The sequence below is a fragment of the Dreissena polymorpha genome, chromosome 1 (assembly GCF_020536995.1).
Source record: "Dreissena polymorpha isolate Duluth1 chromosome 1, UMN_Dpol_1.0, whole genome shotgun sequence".
Classification (NCBI taxonomy): domain Eukaryota; kingdom Metazoa; phylum Mollusca; class Bivalvia; order Myida; family Dreissenidae; genus Dreissena; species Dreissena polymorpha.
Window position 1 is genome coordinate 20,377,037 of NC_068355.1, and position 24,362 is coordinate 20,401,398.

At 36.2% G+C, this 24,362-nt stretch overlaps 1 protein-coding gene and 1 long non-coding RNA gene across 10 annotated transcripts in view; both read left to right on the forward strand.

Annotated features, from left to right (window-relative positions):
* Nucleotides 1-18,550, forward strand: part of LOC127873519 (DC-STAMP domain-containing protein 2-like) — a 28,547-nt gene extending 9,997 nt beyond the window's left edge. For 4 of the 9 annotated variants that reach the window (XM_052417432.1, XM_052417428.1, XM_052417447.1 and 1 more), the window contains exon 8: nt 16,181-18,550. In XM_052417432.1, coding sequence (XP_052273392.1) covers nt 16,181-16,846 — 666 coding nt within the window. In that variant the 3' untranslated portion in view covers nt 16,847-18,550. Of the gene's footprint in view, nt 1-7,266; nt 7,382-7,931; nt 8,100-8,483; nt 8,583-10,588; nt 11,276-12,915; nt 13,056-13,828; nt 13,906-14,297; nt 14,403-15,690 lie in introns of those variants that run through there. The other 5 variants (XM_052417412.1, XM_052417423.1, XM_052417418.1 and 2 more) reach the window with 5 other exon arrangements.
* A 2,859-nt stretch (nt 18,551-21,409) lies between these two features.
* Nucleotides 21,410-23,788, forward strand: LOC127873581 (uncharacterized). The gene is made up of 2 exons (XR_008046263.1): nt 21,410-21,549; nt 23,117-23,788. It is a non-coding gene; the product is annotated as an uncharacterized LOC127873581 (long non-coding RNA).
* Nucleotides 23,789-24,362: the final 574 nt, after the last annotated feature.

Below are 24,362 nucleotides of genomic sequence, written 5' to 3' on the forward strand. Positions count from 1 at the left end.
ACACCCAATGCACAACTTTGCGTTTCTATATTAACATCTGACGGACACCCAATTCACAGCTATGTATTTCTATTTTAAACATCTGATGAACACCCAATGCACAGCTGTGCATTTATTTTAAACTTCTGCCGATCACCCGATGCGCAACTATGAATTTCTATTTTAAACATCTGACGAAAATGTAAAGCATAGCAGTGCATTTCTATTTTTAACATCTGCCGAATACCCGATGCGCAGCAATACATTTCTATTTTAAACATCTGATGAACACCCAATTCACAGCTGTGCATTTGTATTTTAACATCTGATGAACATCCAATGCACAGCTATGCATTTGTATTTTAAACATCTGATGAACACCCAATGCAGAGCTGTGAATTTTTATTTTAACATCTGACGAACATCCAATGCACAGCTGTGCACCTGTATTTTAACATCTGACGAACATCTAATGCACAGTAGTGCATTTCTATTTTTAACATCTGATTAACACCCAATGCACAGCTGTGCATCTTTATTTTAATCTGCCGAACACCCTATGCACAGCTATTCATTTCTATTTTAAACATCTAAAGGACACCCAATGCACAGCTGTGCATATCTGTTTTAAACATCTGCCGAACATCCAATGCGCAGCTGTGCATTTCTATTTTAAACATCTGATGAACACCCAATGCACAGCTGTGCATTTGTATTTTAAACATCTGACGAACACCCAATGCACAACTTTGCGTTTCTATATTAACATCTGACGGACACCCAATTCACAGCTATGTATTTCTATTTTAAACATATGATGAACACCCAATGCACAGCTATGCATTTCTATTTTAAACATCTGACGAACACCCAATGCACAGCTATTCATTTATATATTAAACATCTGATGAACACCCAATGCACAGCTGTGCATTTAAATTGTAAACATCTGACGAACACCCAATTCACAGCTATGCATTTCTAATTTAAACATCTGACGAACACCCAATGCACAGCTGTGCATTTCTTTTTTAAATATGTGATGAACACCCAATGCACAGCTGTGCATTGGTATTTTAAACATCCGACGAACATCCAATGCAGAGCTGTACATTTCTATTTTAAACATCTGAATAACACCCAATGTACAGCTGTGCATCTGTATTTTAACATCTGACGAACATTTAATGCACAGTAGTGCATTTCTATTTTTAACATCTGATTAACACCCAATGCACAGCAGTGCATCTCTATTTTAATCTGCCGAACACCCGATGCGCAGCTATTCATTTCTATTTTAAACATCTAAAGGACACCCAATGCACAGCTGTGCATATTTGTTTTAAATGCGCAGCTGTGCATTTCTATTTTAAACATCTGATGAACACCCAATGCACAGCTGTGCATTTGTATTTTTAACATCTGATGAACACCCAATGCACAATTTTGCGTTTCTATATTAACATCTGACGGACACCCAATTCACAGCTATGTATTTCTATTTTAAACATCTGATGAACACCCAATGCACAGCTGTGCATTTATTTTAAACTTCTGCCGATCACCCGATGCGCAACTATGAATTTCTATTTTAAACATCTGACGAACATCTAAAGCACAGCTGTGCATTTCTATTTTTAACATCTGCCGAATACCCGATGCGCAGCTATACATTTCTATTTTAAACATCTGATGAACACCCAATGCACAGCTGTGCATTTGTATTTTAACATCTGAAGAACATCCAATGCACAGTTGTGCATTTCTATTTTAAACATCGGATTAACACCCAATGCACAGCTGTGCATTTCTATTTTAATCTACCGAACACCCGATGCGCAGCTATGCATTTCTATTTTAAACATCTAAAGGACACCCAATGCACAGCTGTGCATATCTGTTTTAAACATCTGCCGAACATCCAATGCGCAGTTGTGCATTTCTATTTTAAACATCGGATTAACACCCAATGCACAGCTGTGCATTTCTATTTTAATCTGCCGAACACCCGATGCAAAGCTATGCATTTCTATTTTAAACATCTAAAGGACACCCAATGCACAGCTGTGCATATCTGTTTTAAACATCTGCTGAACATCCAATACACAGCTGGGCATTTCTATTTTAAACATCTGATGAACACCCAATGCACAGCTGTGCATTTGTATTTTAAACATCTGACGAACACCCAATGCACAACTTTGCGTTTCTATATTAACATCTGACGGACACCCAATTCACAGCTATGCATTTATATATTAAACATCTGATGAACACCAAATGAACAGCTGTGCATTTAAATTGTAAACATCTAACGAACACCTAATGCACAGCTGTGCATTTCTATTTTAAAAATCTGACGAACATCCAATGCACAGCTTTGCATTTGTTTTTTAAACATCTGACGAATATCCAATGTACAGCTGTGCATTTGTATTTTAAACATCTGATTAACACCCAATGCACAGCTGTGCATTTCTATTTTAAACTTCTGCCAAACACCCGATTCGAAGCTATGCATTTCTATTTTAACATTTGACGAACACCCAATGCACAGCTATGCATTTAAATATTAAACATCTGATGAACACCCAATGAACAGCTGTGCATTTAAATTGTAAACATCTAACGAACACCTAATGCACAGCTGTGCATTTCTATTTAAACATCTGACGAACATACAATGCACAGCTTTGCAATTGTTTTTAAACATCTGCCAAACATCCAATGCACAGCTGTGCATTTCTATTTTAAACATCTGATGAACACCCAATGCACAGCTGTGCATTTGTATTTTAAACATCTGCGAACACCCAATGCACAACTTCGCATTTCTATATTAAAATCTGACGGACACCCAATTCACAGCTATTTATTTATATTTTAAACATCTGATGAACACCCAATACACAGCTGTGCATTTATTTTAAACTTCTGCCGATCACCCGATGCGCAGCTATGCATTTCTATTTTAAACATCTTAAGGACACCCAATGCACAGCTATGCATTTATATATAAAACATCTGATGAACACCCAATGCACAGCTGTGCATTTAAATTGTAAACATCTGACGAACACCTAATGCACAGCTATGCATGTCTAATTTAAACATCTGTTTAACACCCAATACACAGCTGTGCATTTCTGTTTTAAACATCTGATTAACACCCTATGCATATCTGTGCATTTCTATTTTAAACATCTGACAAACACCTAATGCACAGCTATGCATTTATATATTAAACATATGACGAACACACAATGCACAGCTATGCATTTATATATTAAACATCTGATGAACACCCAATGCACAGCCTTGCATTTAAATTGTAAACATCTGACGAACAGCCAATTCACAGCTGTGCATTTCTAATTTAAACATCTGACGAACACCCAATGCACAGCTGTGCATTTCTTTTTTAAATATCTGATGAACACCCAATGCACAGCTGTGCATTTGTATTTTAAACATCCGACGAACATCCAATGCACAGCTGTACATTTCTATTTTAAACATCTGATTAACACCCAATGCACAGCTGTGCATTTCTACTTTAAACTTCTGCCGTACACCCGATGTGCAGCTATGCATTTATATATTAAACATCTGATGAACACCCAATGCATAGCTGTGCATTTAAATTGTAAAAATCTGAAAACACACAATGCACAGCTATGCATTTCTAATTTAAACATCTGACGAACACCCAATGCACAGCTGTGCATTTCTTTTTTAAACATCTGATGAACACCCGATGCGCAGCTATGCATTTCTATTTTAAACATCTAAAGGTCACCCAATGCACTGCTGTGCATTTCTGTTTTAAACATCTGACGAACACCCAATGCACAGCTGTGCATTTAAATTTTAAACATCTGACGAACACCCAATGCACAACTTTGCGTTTCTATTTAAAACATCTGATAAACACCCAATGCACCGCTATGCATTTATATATTAAACATCTGACGGACACCCAATACACAGCTATGTATTTCTTTTTTAAACATCTGACGAACATCCAATGCACAGCTATTCATTTATATATTAAACATCTGATGAACACCCAATGCAGAGCTGTGGAATTGTATTTTGAACATCTGACGAACATTCAATGCACAGCTGTGCATTTGTATTTTAAACATCTGACGAACACCCAATACACAGCTGTGCATTTCTATTTTAACATCTGATTAACACCCTATGCACCGCTGTGCATTTCTGTTTTAACATCTGATGAACATCCAATGCACAGCCGTGCATTTGTATTTTAAACATATGACGATTATCCAATGCACAGCTTTGCGTTTCTATTTTAACATCTGGCGAACACCCAATGCACAGCTATTCATTTATATATTAAACATCTGATGAACACCCAATGCACAGCTGTTTATTTAAATTGTAAACATCTGACGAACACCTAATGCACAATTTTGCGTTTCTATATTAACATCTGACGGGCACCCAATTCACAGCTATGTATTTCTATTTTAAATATCTGATGAACACCCAATGCACAGCTGTGCATTTGTATTTTAAACATCCGACGAACATCCAATGCACAGCTGTACATTTCTACTTTGAACATCTGATTAACACCCAATGCACAGCTGTGCATTTCTGTTTTAAACATCTGATTAACACCCAATGCACAGCTGTGCATTTCTGTTTTAAACATCTGATGAACAGCTAACATCTAACAGCCAACTTCACATACCTCTGTATGAAGGCTTATAAAAAACGAAATGTAAAACGATATCTTACTCTAAAATGTTTTTGTTTTATTTACTGAATAACATCTTCGTAACTATCTTGATAGCTTGTTAAAGGGACATTTTCACAGATTTTGGCATTTGACGTTTAAATTTGATAAATGTAAACATTGGAACTAAATAGCTCCAGTAAAAACAAGAATAAAATTAAAGAAAGAAAAGAGGTTATCCTCAACTTGGCTCGAAACCACTGACCATATGAGTAAAAGTCTAGTGCTCAAACAACTCGCTTCATAAAATAACAAAATATAGCGATAAAAACAAAGCTCTCCAAATTATTCAATCATTTCGCGCTTGCAGCGCGTTATAATTTTCAGGCTTTTAAATCTTCTAAAGCAGGGCCGTACGAAGGAATTTTCGACTGGGGGAGCCCAACCAGGGAGGGTGCGGGAGGGGTCTTCCCGTGCGGGAGGGGTCTTCCCTCCTTATTTTATTTTTATTTTGCACGTTTCAATGTGAGTTTTAAAACTTATCAAAACTTATATTGTAATATAAATTTATGGAATATAACAAGTAAATCAGCACCTTTCTGGGGTTAAAAGCTTTAAATATTGGTGTGAACAGCGTTTTCAGAAATGTATGATATTTGATAAAGAAGGAAAGCAAAAATTTGAAAATCAAAAACCTCAATAACGAAATGTATCATATTACTGACATATTACCATAATACTCTTTTCTCATTGAATTCAAGACTCCTCTAAAGTTTCAAAAGTAAATTCCTTATAAAATGTTTATCATCTACTACACAATGTTTATCATCTACTACACAGTTTTACTTTTACCACCATCAACATAGATAAACCATCATCATTGTCAACAACTGTGACATTAGATTGGACCTTGAAACTTTTTCTATAATAACCGTTTTCCGTAGTTTTTTTTACGGAACTATATCAGATATTGGGCTGATTTTTGGTATGCGAGTTTACCTACATGACCGAAAGATAAATTGTGAAACTCGTTCCGGCCCATTGATATTTGGCGAAGTTATGTGCATTGGACAAATATTTTCACTATAATAACCGTTTTTCTGAGGGTTTTTTCGCAACTCTTTCAAATATTAAGCTGATTATTATGCCTCAGGTAGTGTGGCATATGTCAGTTGGACTGTCCGTTCGTCTATCCGGCATTTCATTATATAGACTTTTTTTCAAAACGCTTTAAGATATTGACCTACTATTTTGTGTGTTTATCTACCTACAAGACTTTCGGATAAAGTATGACTTTCGTTCCGGTCCATTGATTGTTGGCGAAGTTATGGACCTTGGACTTTGACAAAGAAACTTGCCGGTTCAAAGTAATGAATAATTTTCCATATCACCTCTCTAATTGCTTCCAACATTATTTGTTTTTCACAAATTATTAACGTCAGCAATATTCAGGCCTACGTCCTCCTGTATCGTTTGCTTCGATTCGCTGCTTCTCTTTCCTTGGCCAATCAAAAAAGTGTTACATAAACCATCGATAGATGAAGCATTCAGGATCACAAGGGGGAATTGACTGATGCCATAAGAAAACATTGCCTAGGGGCTTATCTCCGCTGGCGAGTAAAAAAGGGCTAATCGCCTTATTTATCAGGGACATTAAAAAACATATCCTCTTTTGTATTGAGGGGAAGTGTACTGTGGGCCCTTTCATGAGAGAAAAATTACAGTAGGTCCATTATTTAAAAAATCCTAACTTTACAGCCAGCTGAGGGGGGAGCCTGGAACCCATGGGTCCACCCCCGCTCTGCGCACGGGCCTGAAAAGATGCATATTATGGATGTTTTAAACATTGAAAATGTTCAGTATTACTGTTTCCTCGCAAATGCATATAATGGATATTTTAGACCATTGTAAATGTTCATTATAACTGTTTCCTCGCAAATATCACAACTGCAACTGAAATTTGCAAATCTGAAACAAGTGTTTTCATTTAAGTCATTTTACCAAAACCTGAAAAGGTCCAATTAACCCTCGATGACAAATAAGTAAATGATTAATGATATTGAACGCCATTTCCGCTCGAGGTCGATCCGATGGTCTCTCAATTAACCCACATCCTCATTCATGCCTAAGTGGTGTTATCCTAAGCATAGCATATTTAAGGGTTTCGCTCATAGTGTGGCAAAATGACGAATACAAAAAATGGTCATATATAAATCAAGAATGTATGTGTTAGATTCAAACTAAACAAAATAATACTCACGACGAAGAAAAATGTTTAAATTAAAATTAAGATAAATTTGTCTGTGTGGTGTAGTGTTAAGGAGAGTTGGCCTTTGCTTCTAGAGGTCCCGTTATGGAACGATCGGACGGACTTTTTTATTTTATTTTTATTATTTATTATTTAAAACGATCCCAAATAGTGCATTTTTGTTAGTTAATATCTTTTATGACAGTTTTTAATGCGAACATCTGTGAACAAGTATCATCAATTTGAAACCAGAAATATACCCTTGAAAGGATATCGACACTTTTTTATCGGTTCACGTAAGTGCTCAATATTGTTTCCTTTAAGTGAATTACAAATATTGAGTGTACAAAGTATTGTTAAACTTTCATCTATAGTGTAACGTTGTTATTATGTTTATACAAGTTAAAACAAATATATGGGATAATACATAGAAGGTATATTGTAGTGTACGTAATTATTATGTCAAAACAAATTTAATACAAATATATGGAATAGTAAATCGAATGCATATTTTTTGTATCGAATATATTATATATTAAATCTTTTAATGCAAAACATGTAATAATGTATCACAGATATCACGGAAGACAACTGAAATGAAAGTGCGAAAACAGTTCTTTACCATTGTGCGATCTTGTACTTTGGACAATTTGTCAGTAGAACGCATCATGTATAGTATGTACTCATTATATGGCACATTTATCGTACGGGATGCTCATTTTTAATTGGCCCAGCCATGTCACATGCTGACAGTGTATTTTTCCATATAAGGTTGGAAGCCTTTCGTAGAGCTCAAGTTGCGAATACGCCCAAGATTAATTTTCCTGAACTATTTATTGCACCGTTCGTGGTCAGTAAAAATTATATAATAACTATATCCGCGTTTATATAAATGAATTAGAGAGCACTCATAAGGGGAGCTGTTTTTGGAAAAATGGGATTTATTACTATAATATGAAATATTTCTGCCTAAAATAGCTTTTCGCTTAAAGATATTCCTGTAAAGGAAAATACCATAACATTGAAAAGTGCGTCCTGACAAGCCTACGCGGACTACACAGGCTTATATGGATCGACACTTTACGCTTATGCATTAAGCCCCGTTTTCTCAGATTGAGGCCCATATCAGGACAAGAAGAGTTGTGCGCGCATCCAGAACTGAAGGTTATTTTCGAAAAGAAGATATTGTTCAATATAATTACGACATGAATAACTTTGATACACATATTACGATTATATCATTTCAGTTTGAAAACAAAAACTAAAAAGATGATTCCAAATAAGTAAATAACAATACTGAAATAATAATAATATTGATGATGATGATGATGATGATGATGATGATGATGATGATGATGATGATGATGATGATGATGATGATGATGATGATGATGATGATGATGATGATGATGATGATGATGATGATGATGATGATGATGTCGATGATGTTGCAACCGCTTCTGCTACTGCTACTTTTGCTACAATTGAAACTCTTCCGCAAAGGCAGTAAAATTATAGTTTAATAATTATGTTATAATTCATTTTTAGATTTGGAAATCAACTGTTATACGATGACTTTGGACAGAAATCAGGAGTACAGCACAGTTGCAAAGCCTGCTCGGAATCAGACCAACACTGGTCCCCAAGGTGAGAATACGATTCATAATTGCTATAAATAGCACCGATTCATTAGGCTTTTAGATGTCTTGCACCATCAATGTTTATTACATCTTATTTTGTGTACTGCTTTCTACATGAAATCGCTTTCTTTTTCGTGTATTTTGTACGGAGCAAAATTAAGTCACATGATTTCTTAAATAAATAAAAACAATCTATGCAATCGCAACGGAGAAGTATCAGTTATAATGCTTAACTAGCGTGATAGTCAAGTTGACATTTTTTTCACGCTAAAGACCTTAGTTTGTTATTATTGGCGTCGCCCTGGAGGGCGGCGACTAGTATGTAATGCATTTTAAAGCTTTATTTTATGTAGACATTTTTAAATCCATTTTACTACAATTAGACATTTTTATTTAAATTAATGGATGCAACGTGGTGACAACGTTAATTAAAATACATTACATCACTTAAATATCTTATAAAAAATACACGTGTTTTTATATTATTTTATATTAAATGCAAACAACACATCTATTATCCATGTATTTTTATGGTTGTCTATCATAGGCCTTTCCCTACCACATATAGAGCGCGAAGCGCGACACGTATTATTGATTGTAACAATGAGTTGCGATAAAGGAAGCAGCCGCTCATCAAGGAGGAGCTGTGTCCCAGCAACCCGTTTCCCTAGAGTCAAGCACTCCTCGGAGTTTTTTTTTAAGAACCACATATAGAGCGCGAAGCGCTACACGTATTACTATCCAGGTGGTATGGGCTCTTAAGCATTATCCGACCATTACGTCCATAGTTATGTTCTTTAGAATTTGAGAAATTTTGAAATCCTTGTTCGAAGTCCAAAATTTTCATCCGAATGTTCCCAAACTTTCACAGGTTTTTTTATCAATGAGGACCCAACCCAAACTCTATATGAGCAATATCGGACCATAAGTCCAGAATTATGTCTCTTTCAATTTAAAAATAAAAGTGAAAAACTGCTTGGTTAGGTGATTATGTCAACATTTTTCATCAGATTATTTCCAAACTTACAGTGTCTTCATATCAATGAGCAGTTTTACCTCATTTAAAACGAGAAATATCGGGATAATAAGTCCAGAATTTTTTTTCTATTCAATTTGACAAAATAAACAATTTCCACTTGTTTAAAAGATTTCACAACTTTCGTCTGAATCTTTCCAAACTTGTAAAATGTTTTATATCAGTATTACTCGAACCCTATTGAAAATGATGAATATCGGAGCAATAAATCTATTATGATCTTTTACTGAATTTCAAAGTATTGGTAGATGCAGCTTCTTTATACAATTAACAGTTTTAATTCATTTTTTTCAAACTTTTACAGTGTTTTCATATCAATGAGTACTCAACTCCTATCGTAAATGAGCAACGTAAGAATAAGTTCAACACAAAATCATTGATAATGGTTATTTGTGGTTTATAACACAACATCATAAATAATGTTTTTTTGGGGGTTATAACACAAAATCATAGATAATGGTTATACCAGTATCTTTTTCTATTTTGTTTAAAGTAATCGGCCAATATATTAATATTTACAGTAGAAAAAAAATCGTTCCATGTTATTTCATTGAGTGCCTTTTACACTGAAATTCCCGACGCCCTTTGATGCTTTGCATCAATGCTTATCTTGTAGAATACTGCTATAACTAGAATACTATTACTACGCAAACAATAGAAAGGCGCTATTTTATGTCAACAGACTAAGCGGATGACCAATGGATAAATACCAACTTGGAGTTCAATTAAATAAATTATTGCAGGTGAAAACACATACGTACGGACACTTATAACAGGCAATAGAATTATAGAGTATTAATTTGTTGACAGTTTGTGTAATATAGTAATATTAGAATGTGTTTTCAGGTTTTATACATGTTTAGGTCGACGCCAATAATACATCTAAAGCGTTTCTATTGTTGTGCTGTATGACACGTTTTCTACAACAAATAACTATCTTTGAGTGAAGATTTCTTAATTGTTTTTTTCCATTTTAGATAAAAACATGGAGACTTCCGGTCACTATCAGAAAGTGTGTTTCGACGACGCCAAATTAGAGCGCACGCTCAGCACGCCCGAATCAGTTACGTCATGGCACGAATCATTCGAATATTCAGGTAAAAGTCAAACTTCTGCTAGCAGCAAAGCGAGTGACCACAAACACTACGAAACCATCTCAAACCCCAACATGGGCGATCATGCTTTCGGAAGAAACGGAAAGTATCGTCCAATGCCGAAGCTCACGCGATTTATGTCAGACAGTACCGAAAAAATATTGCACAGCGAAAGAGGAACAAACAAAACCATAAAAGCTGTATTCGGCGCATTCGTAGGCGTTCTCATTGGCGCAGGATTGTACATTCTGTGTGTTTTCAGCTTTGGCTACACATACGAATCCGCGGCTATAATTGTTTCCATAGCAACGGTCATCCTTAGTGCGGCACTTGCACTTTCGAGTCATTGCAGATGCATCGCAAGTCTGTGTGTGCCGAACTTTTTTACCGGAAAAGGCCGAGCGGTTCTACTCACGGTCCTGTTGTCGTTGATTGTGAGTTACCCCCTAGAGAATATCGCAAACAACGCCAAGAAAACCGGAAAGAGCATGTCGTGTTTGGTGGAGTTGGCTGCCAATCAAAGTCGATACCTGCAGGAACAAGCACGCCAGCCGGTTGACAAATTAAAAGGTAAATGGTATGATAGAGCTGACACATCTATGACAGAAATTCGCATCACTCTGTGAAAACGGGGTTTAACCCATTTATGCCTAGTGGACTTTCCCATCCTTCTAAATTGGATTAATTAATTTCCAAAATTAGGGATGTCTGGTTTATTTATTTCTATATTAAGAATATTTCTTACAGAAATTCCTTTAAAAGCAAACAGCACAGACACTGATGAGACGCCGCATCATACGTTTGCCAAGGCCTTTTTTTTCTAGACGCTAGGCATTACTGGGTTAATGCATGTGCGTAAGGTTTCGTCCAAGATAAACCTGTGAAGTCCGCACAGGCTAATCTGGAAAGACACTTTGCGTACCTGCATAAAGGCCAGTGCTAACAGAGTGCGACTGAAATCGTATGCTATATTTTGCCGTTAGCAAACAATATGACTGAGGTTCAGAGTATATTCACTTTGTAAAAAACTACGTTAAACACAAGACGCCATTTAAATATTAGTGCTGCTAGCTCGTTTTAATGTTACGCTTTCTTGTCCTTTTTAAATTGATCAGTACAAATAAAAAATGTATCCCTAAGGATGATTTGAGTTTGATAAAGTATTGTTACGAGGTAACACATATGGCATAAGTAAATACAACTATTACCGTGATAAACAGATTGACAAACATTATTATTACTTCGACTATCACCCGATAAGCCTACACTGGGCCAAATGTATTTGCGTTGCGCGTCTTCCCAGATTAGCCTGTGCGTGGCGACACCTTCCGACTTTCTGGATTTCTTTAAAAAAATACTTCTTTAAAAGGATACATTCCATAAAAGCGGAAAGTGTCGGCTAATCTGATACGGCACATTACGCACAAACCATCTGGTGTTCAATATACAACTGCAGTTTTGTGCGTCACAGGACACTCATTTTTGTGCCCACTGACTTTAAGAAGGGCATCTTTGTCAGTCTTATAATTAAAGAGCCTTTTTTACGCTTTGGTAAATAAAAAAATGTCAGATTCGAAACTTTTTTCTGTAGTTATGATATTTGCGAGTAAACAGTAATATTGACATTAATCATATTTTTTTAAATATCCATTATATGCATTTTTGACGATTTAAAACCTTAAATTATAAAGCGGTTGAATAAATTTAAGTATTCTGTTGTTATCTCTATATCTTGTGGCATTACGACCATTGCTTATATAAAGTATAAAATACATCATTCGTTGAATAAGCACGGATGGCCGAGGAGTTTGAGCGCCCAGACTTCTACTCCAAGTTTTATTGGTACAAGTAAGGTTGAGGATATTTTTTTTCTTTATTTAACCCATTTATGCGTAGTGGACTCTCCCATCCTTCTAAATTGGATCTATTTTTTTCCAAAATTAGGGATGTCTTGTATATTTATTTCTATATTTAGAATATTTCTTACAGAAAATCCTTTAAGCAAACAGCGTAGATCCTGATGCGGCGTCTCATCTGGGTCTACGCTGTTTGCCAATGCCTTTTTTCTTGACTCTAGGCATATATGGGTTAATTCTATTCTTGTTTTTTCCCAGCTATTTAGTTCAAATGTTTACGTTTATTAATTCAAAGCATTTAATGACTTACATCGATACATGCCAAAATCTGTGAAAAGGCCCCTTTAATTATAGCTTACATCGATAACCAATACGCCACTTTGAAAGATGCAAGCAGGACTATCAGAGACGCTTTTGCTGACGTCACGAATGCGTTGAACGAGGCGAATAAGGCGGTGGATATATCGAAACAGTCGATCAACGCAGCAAGAAAGGTACTTGTATGCCATCATATTAAATGTAGGAACAATATAACTCCAGAAACACTATAAGAAGAGAAATTCTTGTGAACACTCGCTAGTTTATTATTGTAAAATCAATATTTTTTCGCGGGACATTAATTTTCGTTGAATTCGTGGATTGACCGACCGCCGACTTATAACAAACACACCGGAAAAAACAGACGCAATTTCCTAACTTTTTGCCCAAATCAGAAAACAATGATTTGAGTTGTCCACGAAAAAGCCACTGCCTGAAAAACAACGACATTTCATGAAGACGAATAATACTGACTACAGTATTTGATGCAAGTTAACGATTGCTTATACAATACATGATAATATTTTATTATACAGCACTGCCACATATTTTTTGCATTGTGCACGTTATTTTCCCTTTGCCACTCAAATAACGTGGCATTGCATACGTTTTTATAAGTATGGACTGTTGCGTGATTGTTTTTTCTCTTTCATTATGCTTGCCTTGGTGCTTTTATTTTTAAACGTGCTGTGTTTTTACTTGATATGAACGGGCGTTGTTGAACAATTGTTCTACCCGGAGAAAATAATTCGGATTATTCACCACGGATTTTAGAATGTTTTAATATATATGATGATACATATAGCGATAGAAAGACTATTATTTGAGTAATTCAAAAATCTAATCTGCAATATATTCGCGAAGTGCAGTATATGTAACGCATGAAGCTGCTTTGCTTTCACGTGTCTTGTATGTAGTTGACAATTTGTTTTTAAATATTTTTTTTCAGGAATGTAAAACTAGTGTATCTAGTGCATCACAAAAATGCTACGATTTTTGCAGCAAACTGGTATTGCCGGGGTTACGGTGAGTTACAGTACTATTACATCACAGTATATGCATGATGATTTGGTAAAACAGTTATATGCATTTCCAAAAACTGGCATTCACATTATTAGTTATTATCTCGCACACATTGATAGTAAGTATTTGATATACTTCGCCGACACAAACATGATAAACGTAAAATCTTTTCCTAGGAAAACACAAACTAATGTACTTCAAACTGTTTAGCCAGTTTGCTTTAAGTAATTAAGCCTTGTACATGTTAATCGGTTCCCGTGTGAATATTGAATATTAGTATACTGTTATCCTAAATACTAGTATGTACGCACAAAGTTAAGGGTAAGATTATAATCATATATTGGCGAACTAATGATAAACAATCAATAAGCAAGTGCTAATTTTTCTGTTTCCAGAAACCCATGCGATTCAGTATGTAGTGTCATTTCAACGGTCGGGGATCAGTGCGAACGGCTAAGCGCAATCGATGACGCTTTAACCGCAGTTGCAAAGAGAGCTAGGTGAGTCATGACGCTTTAACCGCAGTTGCAAAGAGAGGTATGTAAGTCCAAATTGCAGGATGTGTGTTGTGTGGTTTAACGTCATTTTTGATTGAATCGTTGTGAAGGCATAATAGCTCAAACTCAATGGCGCGAATTTATATCGCATTACCCCACGGTGCAGTTGGCCAATCAATTACTGACAACAGGCAAAGCGGTTACACATTTTTTTCATTCATGAAATCATAGATAAGAATTGTTAACGATAGTTTTTTCGTTCACTCCTTTGAGGTTAAGTAGATTGATTGCTTTGTAGAATAATGGACCATATGCCTTAAAATTCAATGCATATATGGGTGCCATACGCAAATACATTAAAGAACAAACTACTGAATATGTATCAAACATAAACACACATGTATTAAAATAAAACAATAAACATTTAATTACATTCTACATATACCATTGGTTTAAACAGTCTGGAGTAAACGCCAAAGTAATTTAGATGATAAAAGATAACAAAAAATGTTTCATATTCGCAAATTTTCGATGAAGTTATGACATTTTCGCGGAAACAGTAATACTGAACATTTACCATGGCTTTAACTATTTATTACATGCATCTTTTCATGATTTACTAACCTGACAATTATACAGCGTTACAAATGCGAAAGGACCGCAATATTTGGAGAGTTCTGTTGTAATCGTTATATTTGGTGACACTACAAAGATTGCTTATATAAAGTAAAAAATACACCTCTTTCTGTATGAGAACGTTTGGTCGAATTGTTAAAGACCTAGACTTTTACTCCAAGGGTAAATGGTTCGAGCCTAGTTGAAAATTACTTAACGTTTCATTCTTTAATTTTATTCTTGTTTGCTTTTTTAATGGGGTTATTTAATTCTAATGTTTACATTTGTCAATTTAAAGCATTTTATGACAAACTTCAATACATGTAAAAATCTGTGAATATGTCCCTTTAAACGTGTATATGTTAACCCATTTATGCCTAGCGACTAGAAAAAAAGGCCTTGGCAAACAGCGTAGACCCAGATAAGACGCCGCATGATGCGGCGTCTCATCAGGGTCTGCGCTGTTTGCTTAAAGGAATTTCTGTAATTAATATTTTAAATATAGAAATAAATATACTAGACATCCCTAATTTTGGAAATAAATTGATCCAATTTAGAAGGATGGGAGAGTCCACTAGGCATAAATGGGTTAAACGTGTAGATGTTAATAAGTATGGAAATGTAATAACATACACAACAAGCAAGCAAAAATCTAATTTCGATTTTACGATTTCAGAGACGCCCTTGATAAAGCAATAAGCTATATTGACGTCCGTTTTGAAATAAAAGCAGACTTTAGCGCCAGTGCAAATACTTCAAAGAACTTTACAGACATTCAAAAGGAAGTCAACGAGAAAATCGAATCAAAAGCAAAGACGATATTTGCCTTTTTCGGAATTGGAAAGAAAGTCTTATCTCTGTCGCTTTTGGCTATATTCGTTCAATCATTCTTTTATCTCAGAAATTATTTGGCAAAGGACAGTTTTGATAACATCTACATTACTGCACAGTTTCGGGACCTAGACGCAGAAAATAAAGCACACGGAAGGGAATCGGTTCTTCCATTAAAGAAAAAAGAAGAACATAAATATGTCAATACGCAGTCCAAGAAACTGAATTCAGGTGAACTAGCCTATTGTAAACTCGGACTTGTACAAGTTCTGCTACATTTTGTCCTGTGTCTCTTAATCGTCGTGTTCGATCTTGCCCTTTATTACATCCTTGACCTCGTCAGAATACATGGAAAGGTCGACATTGAGGTTAAAGGTCAAGGAGAAGTCACGATTCAGGTCAACGGTAAAGGGCCGGTTGCAGATTTCTATCGTATTCTTATTGCTGATCTAAACGTAGAGAAAAACTACACGTCATTCGTGAATGTCAGCGACTGCCTCCCTGATCCGACTCGTCCCAACTACGGCATGTACCCGGTCTTCTTGATCATGTACGTCTTCGTCACTTTGATCGTCATCTTGCAAGGATACGGTATGCGTCTCAGACGGAAAATTTCCGCGTACTATTATCCGGAGCAGGAATTCGCGAGACTGGACTACCTACATAAGAAAATTCGACATCAGAGAGTGGGTCTACTAAAGTTCCTCCGAAATCTGATCATTTCTGCCCACAAAGAATCGCGGGTGAACGACCGTCTGCGATTTTCAACATGGCTCCGTTTTAAGATTCCCATTTTGAACAAGATTATGTCAGAGAAAGAGAAACCGCAGTGCCTTAGCTGCGAGCACTCGGAGAGCAGTTTTAGTCACGTGCATATAAGGCGATGTTCGTCAAAGATCGGAGGAGTACCATGCGATGGCGTTTACTGCGATGAGTGCTGGGGATATTTAAGCGGCTCATGTCCACTGTGTAGCAAGGATGACGTCATACGAAGGTTTTGAATGAGTATCTACTGATCGCACACAGAAGCAAAATTTTGAGTGTTTTCATTTGACCCTTAGGTCGACTTTTTGAGGCATCTTATTTTCTTTACACATGCAAACAAATATTATCACTACCGAAAATGTTAGGCGAAGAGTCTGTTTCAATACTTGACCAGTCGATATAAGTGAAAGCTTTTGGGTCGGAACTCACGAAGTTTTCGAGGATATATCCACTTAATGTGTACTTCAGTGCAAAATTCTGACTAAAAGTATCATTACAATCTACTGGTTGACGTTTACTAAAGGATACTATATTAATATGTTGAACAATAATAACGTGTTTAAATTGTTTAATGTGAAACAAAACACGATAATATTATAAGAGCCAAAGACGCGATTGTTTTTGTATAAATTTTTATATATTATTAATATTAGTTTTATTTTGGTGTTACATGTATGCGGGCAATATAATTAGAAGTGCCTTTGTTAAGCTGTTTCATGGAGCAAAAAGCGATGTTTGAAGTATAGCGTTGACATACAACCGGGCAGCACATGCGATTCTTGGAAGACATTTTAGCGTTCTAGCTGAAAGACAATTTTAATAGTGTTCTGAAAGCAGAATATTAACGTTAAGAGGACATGAAGACTGGCTGACTTTTACTGCAGCCGTTTCGTTCACATGCCCTTGATGTACATTTTACCGGTTTAGATTGCTTCCTGAATTTGTCTTCACGTTATATACTGCATAAAAATATGATTCGTGTTCTGAGAAAACTAGGAATAATGCATGTGCGTAAAGTGTCGTCCCATATTGGCCTGTGCAGTCCGCACAGGCTAATCAGGGACGACACTTTCCGCTTTTATTGTATTTTTAGTTTCAAGGAAGTCACTCCTTACCGAAAATCAAGTTAAAGCGGAAAGTGTCGTCCCTGATTAGCCTGTGCGGACTGCACAGGCAAATCTGGGACGACACTTTACGCACATGCATTATGCCCAGTTTTCTCAGAACGCGACATATATTATTGATTTCATCGTGTTCCATGTTTAATCGAGTTTCGCCTGTGCGTTTATCTGATGTTTAGTTTATAAATGATTAAATGCTGATATTTTCACTATTAGTTTTTGTTGATGTTTTTATTGATTTGTGCACTTTTTCATTTACATTTTGTGTTGTAGGATAATTTTGTTTAACCCATTTATGCCTAGTGGACTCTCCCATCCTTATAAATTGGATATATATCAATTTATTTCCAAAATAAGGGATGGCTTGTATATTTATTTCTATATTTAGAATATTTCTTACAGAAATTCAGTTAAGCAAACAGCGCAGAACCTGATGAGACGCCGGATCATGCGGCGTCTCATCTGGGTCTACGCTGTTTGCCAATGCATTTTTTCTAGACGCTGGGCCTAAATGGGTTAACAAATCGCGTCTATTATTATTCATATCCTTTCTATCTTTATTGCGTGTACACTTTTCCTGTGTTTTGTTTACATAAAAAACCTATTGCATTTGTACTTTACTGAAAATGTATTATGTACTGTTTAGATTCCGATAATACTTGTGTACTTGTACCACTTATAAAGGCATTATATATTTTGAAGATATGTTATTCAATACAACATATACATAGATTTAGAAAAATATCCTGTATGGAACCAATGAGATCTACTTTGTTGATGTTATTGTATTTTAATAATTTAAAATAAATCATATATGTAGTTTTGGATCTTTGTTTAAGGGAAGTCTTTGTTGCAAATAGACCAGCTAAATAACTTAATGTTCGATCTAGTAACAATTACCTGTGCATTGTCACTTATATAGGAATAATACACTTTTTCGAGGGCATGATCATGTGCGGGCGCTCGAAAAATCCGTTCCTGCCCGAGTGCGCAGCACGAGGGCAGGAACGGATTTTGAGAGCGCCCGCAGATGATCATGTCCGAGAAAATGTGTATTTTCGCTATTATTGCATAAACAAATCACACATACGAAAATAATTTTAAATACCATTGAAAACAATGTTTTATTCATTCGACATCGACAAATAATTCGATTATTTCAATACAGTTCAAGGTTGTGTTTTACATATGCCTCACTCGGTCAACATCCGTAATGACGAGGCTTTACCTTCGGATAGGCAGTTTTCGATTTAAAATGTGTTTAAACAGTGGATTAATGCAAAGTTGAAATGCAGCCGCGTAAAGTAAGAAATGAGGAATTATTTTGGAATTTACAGCAGGAACGTTGAAGGTACATAAACACTTACATTTACAGCATAGTCTTTTGTTGAGTAAATAACCTTAACTTCAATCACAGGCAGCAATAGCATAAATTTGCCCCCCCCCCCCCCGAAACCCTACCCCCCCCCCCCCCGAGCTTACCTCAGGGGTACCAGATTGTTTAATGTACAGCTATTGTGTATGGTTTGACTTTTCAACAACGAATATTGACAAAAATTCATAGTTTGAAAAAAATAACCCTCGTATAGGTATTATATATACACAAGGTATGAAACGCTTTATATGCCTATTGCTGGAAGATTGTGGAACACTGGACGTGACCTTTTTCATCGAAAACACACATGTTCCCTTGCAGTTGCCGACAAAATGTAACTGGATTCGTTAAAAGACAGTTAAAGCAACGTGTTTACACAACTAACCGGTCTCCTGCTCGGCTAATAACTTTAATATTCAATTAAATTTGACTTTCTCGCTATATGTCACTCGGTGTTTCATGTACACATGTACACCATTTTAATTTTATAACGCGTCATCTGGTTGGTTGTTCTCATTATGTTGGCCAATGATATGGCGTTTTAGAACCGAGCATTCGATCGACAAAATATGACAGCAAAACACAGACATGTAGCGAGAAAGTCGAATTTAATTGAATATTAAGGTTATTAGCCGAGCAGGAGATCGGTTAGTAGTGTTATCTCGTTGCATTTACTGTCTTTTAACGAATCCAGTTGCATTTTGTCGGCAACTGCATGGGAACATGTGTGTTTTCGATGAAAAAGGTCACGTCCATTGTTCCACAATCTTTCAGCAATAGGCATATAGTGCGTTTCATACCTTGTGTATATATAATACCTATACGAGGGTTATTTTTTCAAACTATGAATTTTTGTCAATATTCGTTGTCAAAAAGTCAAACCATACACAATAGGTGTACATTTAACAATCTGGAACCCCTGGGGTAAGCTGGGGGGAGGGGGTAGGGTCCCGGGGGGGGGGGGGGGGCAAATTTATGATACTGCTGCCTGTGACTTCAATGACGTTGCCAATACAATAAAGCTGTTGTCAAGAGAGTGCAGATGGTATAACTTGAAAAGTGGATTGAAATAGTAATTATCCCTGCATGCATGAGTAAACTGGTGCTTATTCAGTTCCCCATTTATGCTTGGAAAGTCGTCGAAGGCTGGAGAAGGGAAGTGACTGCGCGAAGACCAGATTATGGATATGAAAAACACATAACAGGGCTTGAACGGCACGTGAATCGCATTGTTAATACACGATTTCTCCCGTTCAAGTCCTCCTTTTGCCAAGTTTCTGCACCCCGCCAGAGGGCATCATAGATGAAGTTTATGCAATAATGCTTAATAACACACTGCGTGTTCAAAATTACGTTTAAAATAGTTCTGTGCTGTTACAAGATATAATTAGCATAGTTGATCTTCAAAAGACGAATTAAAAAGTACTTTGTATTTAAACAAACGTTTGGTTTGGAAATGGAATATTTCTTAAGACATATTAGAGCGTATATACATAAAGGTGCGAGTATGACAACGAGAAAACAAGCAGAAGCTAATCAGAACTTCAGAGCATCACGTATTCATAACTCATCATAAAATCTTACATAAAAACAGAATCAAAAAAGCAAAAAATCACGCACACCAAAAACAAATGTTTTAGCAAGTGTGTTAAGTGTTGTCGAAGATAAGCCTGTGAAGTTCAATAAGAAGAGGCTTATTTAAACGAAAAATACCAAAATAGCGGAAAGTGTCGTCTCTTCATGTGCGGATTGCGTCGACACTTTAAGCACAGGCATTTAGCCCCATTTTCCCAAAGCGGAAGACAAATACAAAATAAAACTTCCATTGCATCCAGACAAGATCATTAGCGCGGTATATATGCCCACAGCAAGCATTGTTCTTGTGAATTAAGTCATTGAAAATCGTGTATGGAGCATATGTTAACATACATGCGCTCTGAACAAACGTAACAGGATGCTGGTGCTTTAAAGGTCGTTCCATATTAGCCGGTGCAGTCCGCACAGGCTAATCAGGAACGATACTTTCCACCTACTGGATGCTCGCTACGAAGAAACTTCCTTTCAACCAGAAATACATCTCATGCACGACACTTTACGCATGTGTGGACTGCACGACTATCTCTTAGACACCACTTTACACAGAAGCATTCAGCCCCGTTTTCCCTGAGCGCGGTCCATATTTATTCTTTTGTCTGCAGCCAGATGAATCATGCAGCGGAGCGTATACAACCTGCTTAAGTGGAACATGTTAAAAGGTTATCTGATGTTTTATATGTTTTCTTTGAACATAACAAATGCAAATTCAATAAACAATATGCAACATTAAATTTCGAAATGCGCATGTAATAGGTTTTCATTTTAACAGTATCTGTTTTATTGCATGCGTGCATACACAATTCCGAAAATATGGCATACCTGTTTTGCTGTTTTGCATTTATTTGTTGTAAGTATTATTTTTAATTTATTTTCATTATGACATTATTTCTGTTTTTATATTCAAAAGAGACATGATAACTTTTTTATTGTGTAACTTTAGAATAATAATAATATAATAATATAATAATATAATAATACTAATAATAATAATAATAATAAAATAATAATAATAATTATTATTATGGTGATGATGATGATAATAATAATAATAATAATAATAATAATAATATAATAATAATAATAATAATAATAAAAACAAAACAATAATAATAATAATAATAATAATAATAATAATAATAATAACTAGAAATGGCGCGGCAGAGGCCGACGCGTATCCCCACGCCGAATGTTTGACCTAGGTGTGCCCCAGGGTTGGTAATGCGGCCATGCATAGCTGAGATTGACCGTATTGTCATAAGAGAAGTTCATCATCAATAAGAAGTGAATTGGTGTAGAAATGAAGAAGTTATAGTAAAAGGCAATTTTGGGTGGGTGTGGTCTATGTGGGCGGGGCCCCAGGGTTGGTAATGGGGCCATGCATAGTTGAGATTGACCGTATTGTCATAAGAGAGGTTCAGTATCAATTTGAAGTGAATCGGTGTAGAAATGAAGAAATTATAGTAAAAGGCAATTTTGGGTGGGTGTGGTCTATGTGGACGGGGCGCCCCAGGGTTGGTAATGGGGCCATGCATAGTTGAGATTGACTGTATTGTCATAAGAGAAGTTCAATATCAATTTGAAGTGAATCGGTTTAGAAATGAAGAAATTATAGTAAAGGCAATTTTGGGTGGGTGTGGTCTATGTGGGCGGGGCCCCAGGGTTGGTAATGGGGCCATGCATAGTTGAGATTGACCCTAATGTCATAAGAGAAGTTCAGTATCAATTTGAAGTGAATCCGTGTAGAAATGAAAAAATTATAGTAAATGGAATTTTTTGGTGGGTGTGGCATATGTGTGCGGGCGCCCCAGGGTTGGGATTGGGGCCATGCATAGTTGAGATTGACCCTAATGTCATAACAAAAGTTCAGTATCAATTTGAAGTGAATCCGTGTAGAAATGAAAAAATTATAGTAAATGGAAATTTTTGGTGGGTGTGGCCTATGTGGGCGGGGTGCCCCAGGGTTGGGAATGGGGCCATGCATGGTTGAGATTGACCGTATTGTCATAAGAGAGGTCCAGTATCAATTTGAAGTGAATCGGTGTAGAAATAAAGAAGTAAATGTAAAATAACCTAAAAAAATGAGTGATAATTTCTGACGCGGCCCCACCCCAACCGCTATAACTTTTGACCCAGGGGTCAGATCAAAATTCCAAATAGTGCAGGGTCGCACATATGCTCATAGCTACCATGTGTGTAAGTTTCAAGGTTCTAGTGCTTTTAGTGTAGGAGGAGATAGTGGCCAGGACGGACGGACAGACGGACGGACAGACGGACGGACGGACGGCGGAGATAACCACAATATCCCCACCTTTTTTTCAAAAAGCGTGGGGATAATAATAATATTATTATTATTATTATTATTATTATTATTATTATAAGTATTATTATTATTATTATTATTATTATTATTGCAGCAGTTTCTATCGTGATTTGCGGCGGGTTTCCGCTAACAACGCCGGAACCCAGTCACGGAAGGAAAGCAAATTCGATGTGCAAATGTTGCTTTACCAACAGTGTCATGCCACAGGAGCCCAATTTTTCAAGCCCAATTATTCTCAAGAGAAACAATGGAGAGCGTTCGAATGGTCCACCTGATAAACCTTCCATGCGTGTCACACCAATTGATGATACGTATTTTAATAATGATTGCATTAGTTGTGACGATACGGTACCCGGCTTAGACCTCAACCAGGTTAATAATCCAAAGCAAAAAGATGTAGAAGACAATGTATTCAGGAATAAGGTTACAGAGATCAGCGAAGAGCTTCTGGTGCTGAGACAATTACTAAATAAATTAAACGATGACATGGATAAAGAAATAGCTACGGTCAACACCGAGTCAAGAAATACGAAAAAAACGGTCTACGAATCTAATGCAACGAACGTCTTGGGTGAAAACATAAACATGTATGAAAAAGGAAGGAGGCAGAAACATACTAACAAAGTCCGCACTGAGCGAGTTCGAAAAAAGAACGTTTAGCAGTCAACAGCTTTTATCGAACGTTTACGTCGAAATAATTTATGAAATATAATGGTATAAAAGTATACATATTATATTAGTTAATAAAAAATATCTTACGATCAAATATTGCGTTATTCCTTTGCATTTTATGCAACTGCGCTGCAAATTCTTACTTAAGAATGTACAGCAATAACAAACAAGACAAAAACTGTTTCTTCGATTACTTTTCATAGAATCAATACTGCTTTTACAAGTACAACCTGTACCACTACCGCCAACACCACAACCACTTTTCCTTTACTTGTATTGGTACCATTACATATAGCGCTATCATAACTAACATTTAGCATATTACACTAATGCAAAAAACACATATTATATCAAGTTTAAAAGCGTGGAACAAAATCAACACAAAAATAGTACAACAAAATCTGCTACTGTTTCTAATATTTCAAAAATTGTCTCGTATTTTACTATGTAACAATTAAAACGAAACGAAACAACAATAACAAGAACAACACAATATTCTACGCACACAGGTGAAGCTTTATGACCATAAATTACCAAATGCGTAGGCTAATTAGTATGTTGGTATTTAGCCAATTATTGCGTATTTACATGCTAAGATGCGATGGAAACCGCAGTCTGATATTGGCCATGCAGGTAATCGGTTCCTTCCGATTCCGAGACGAAGAAGT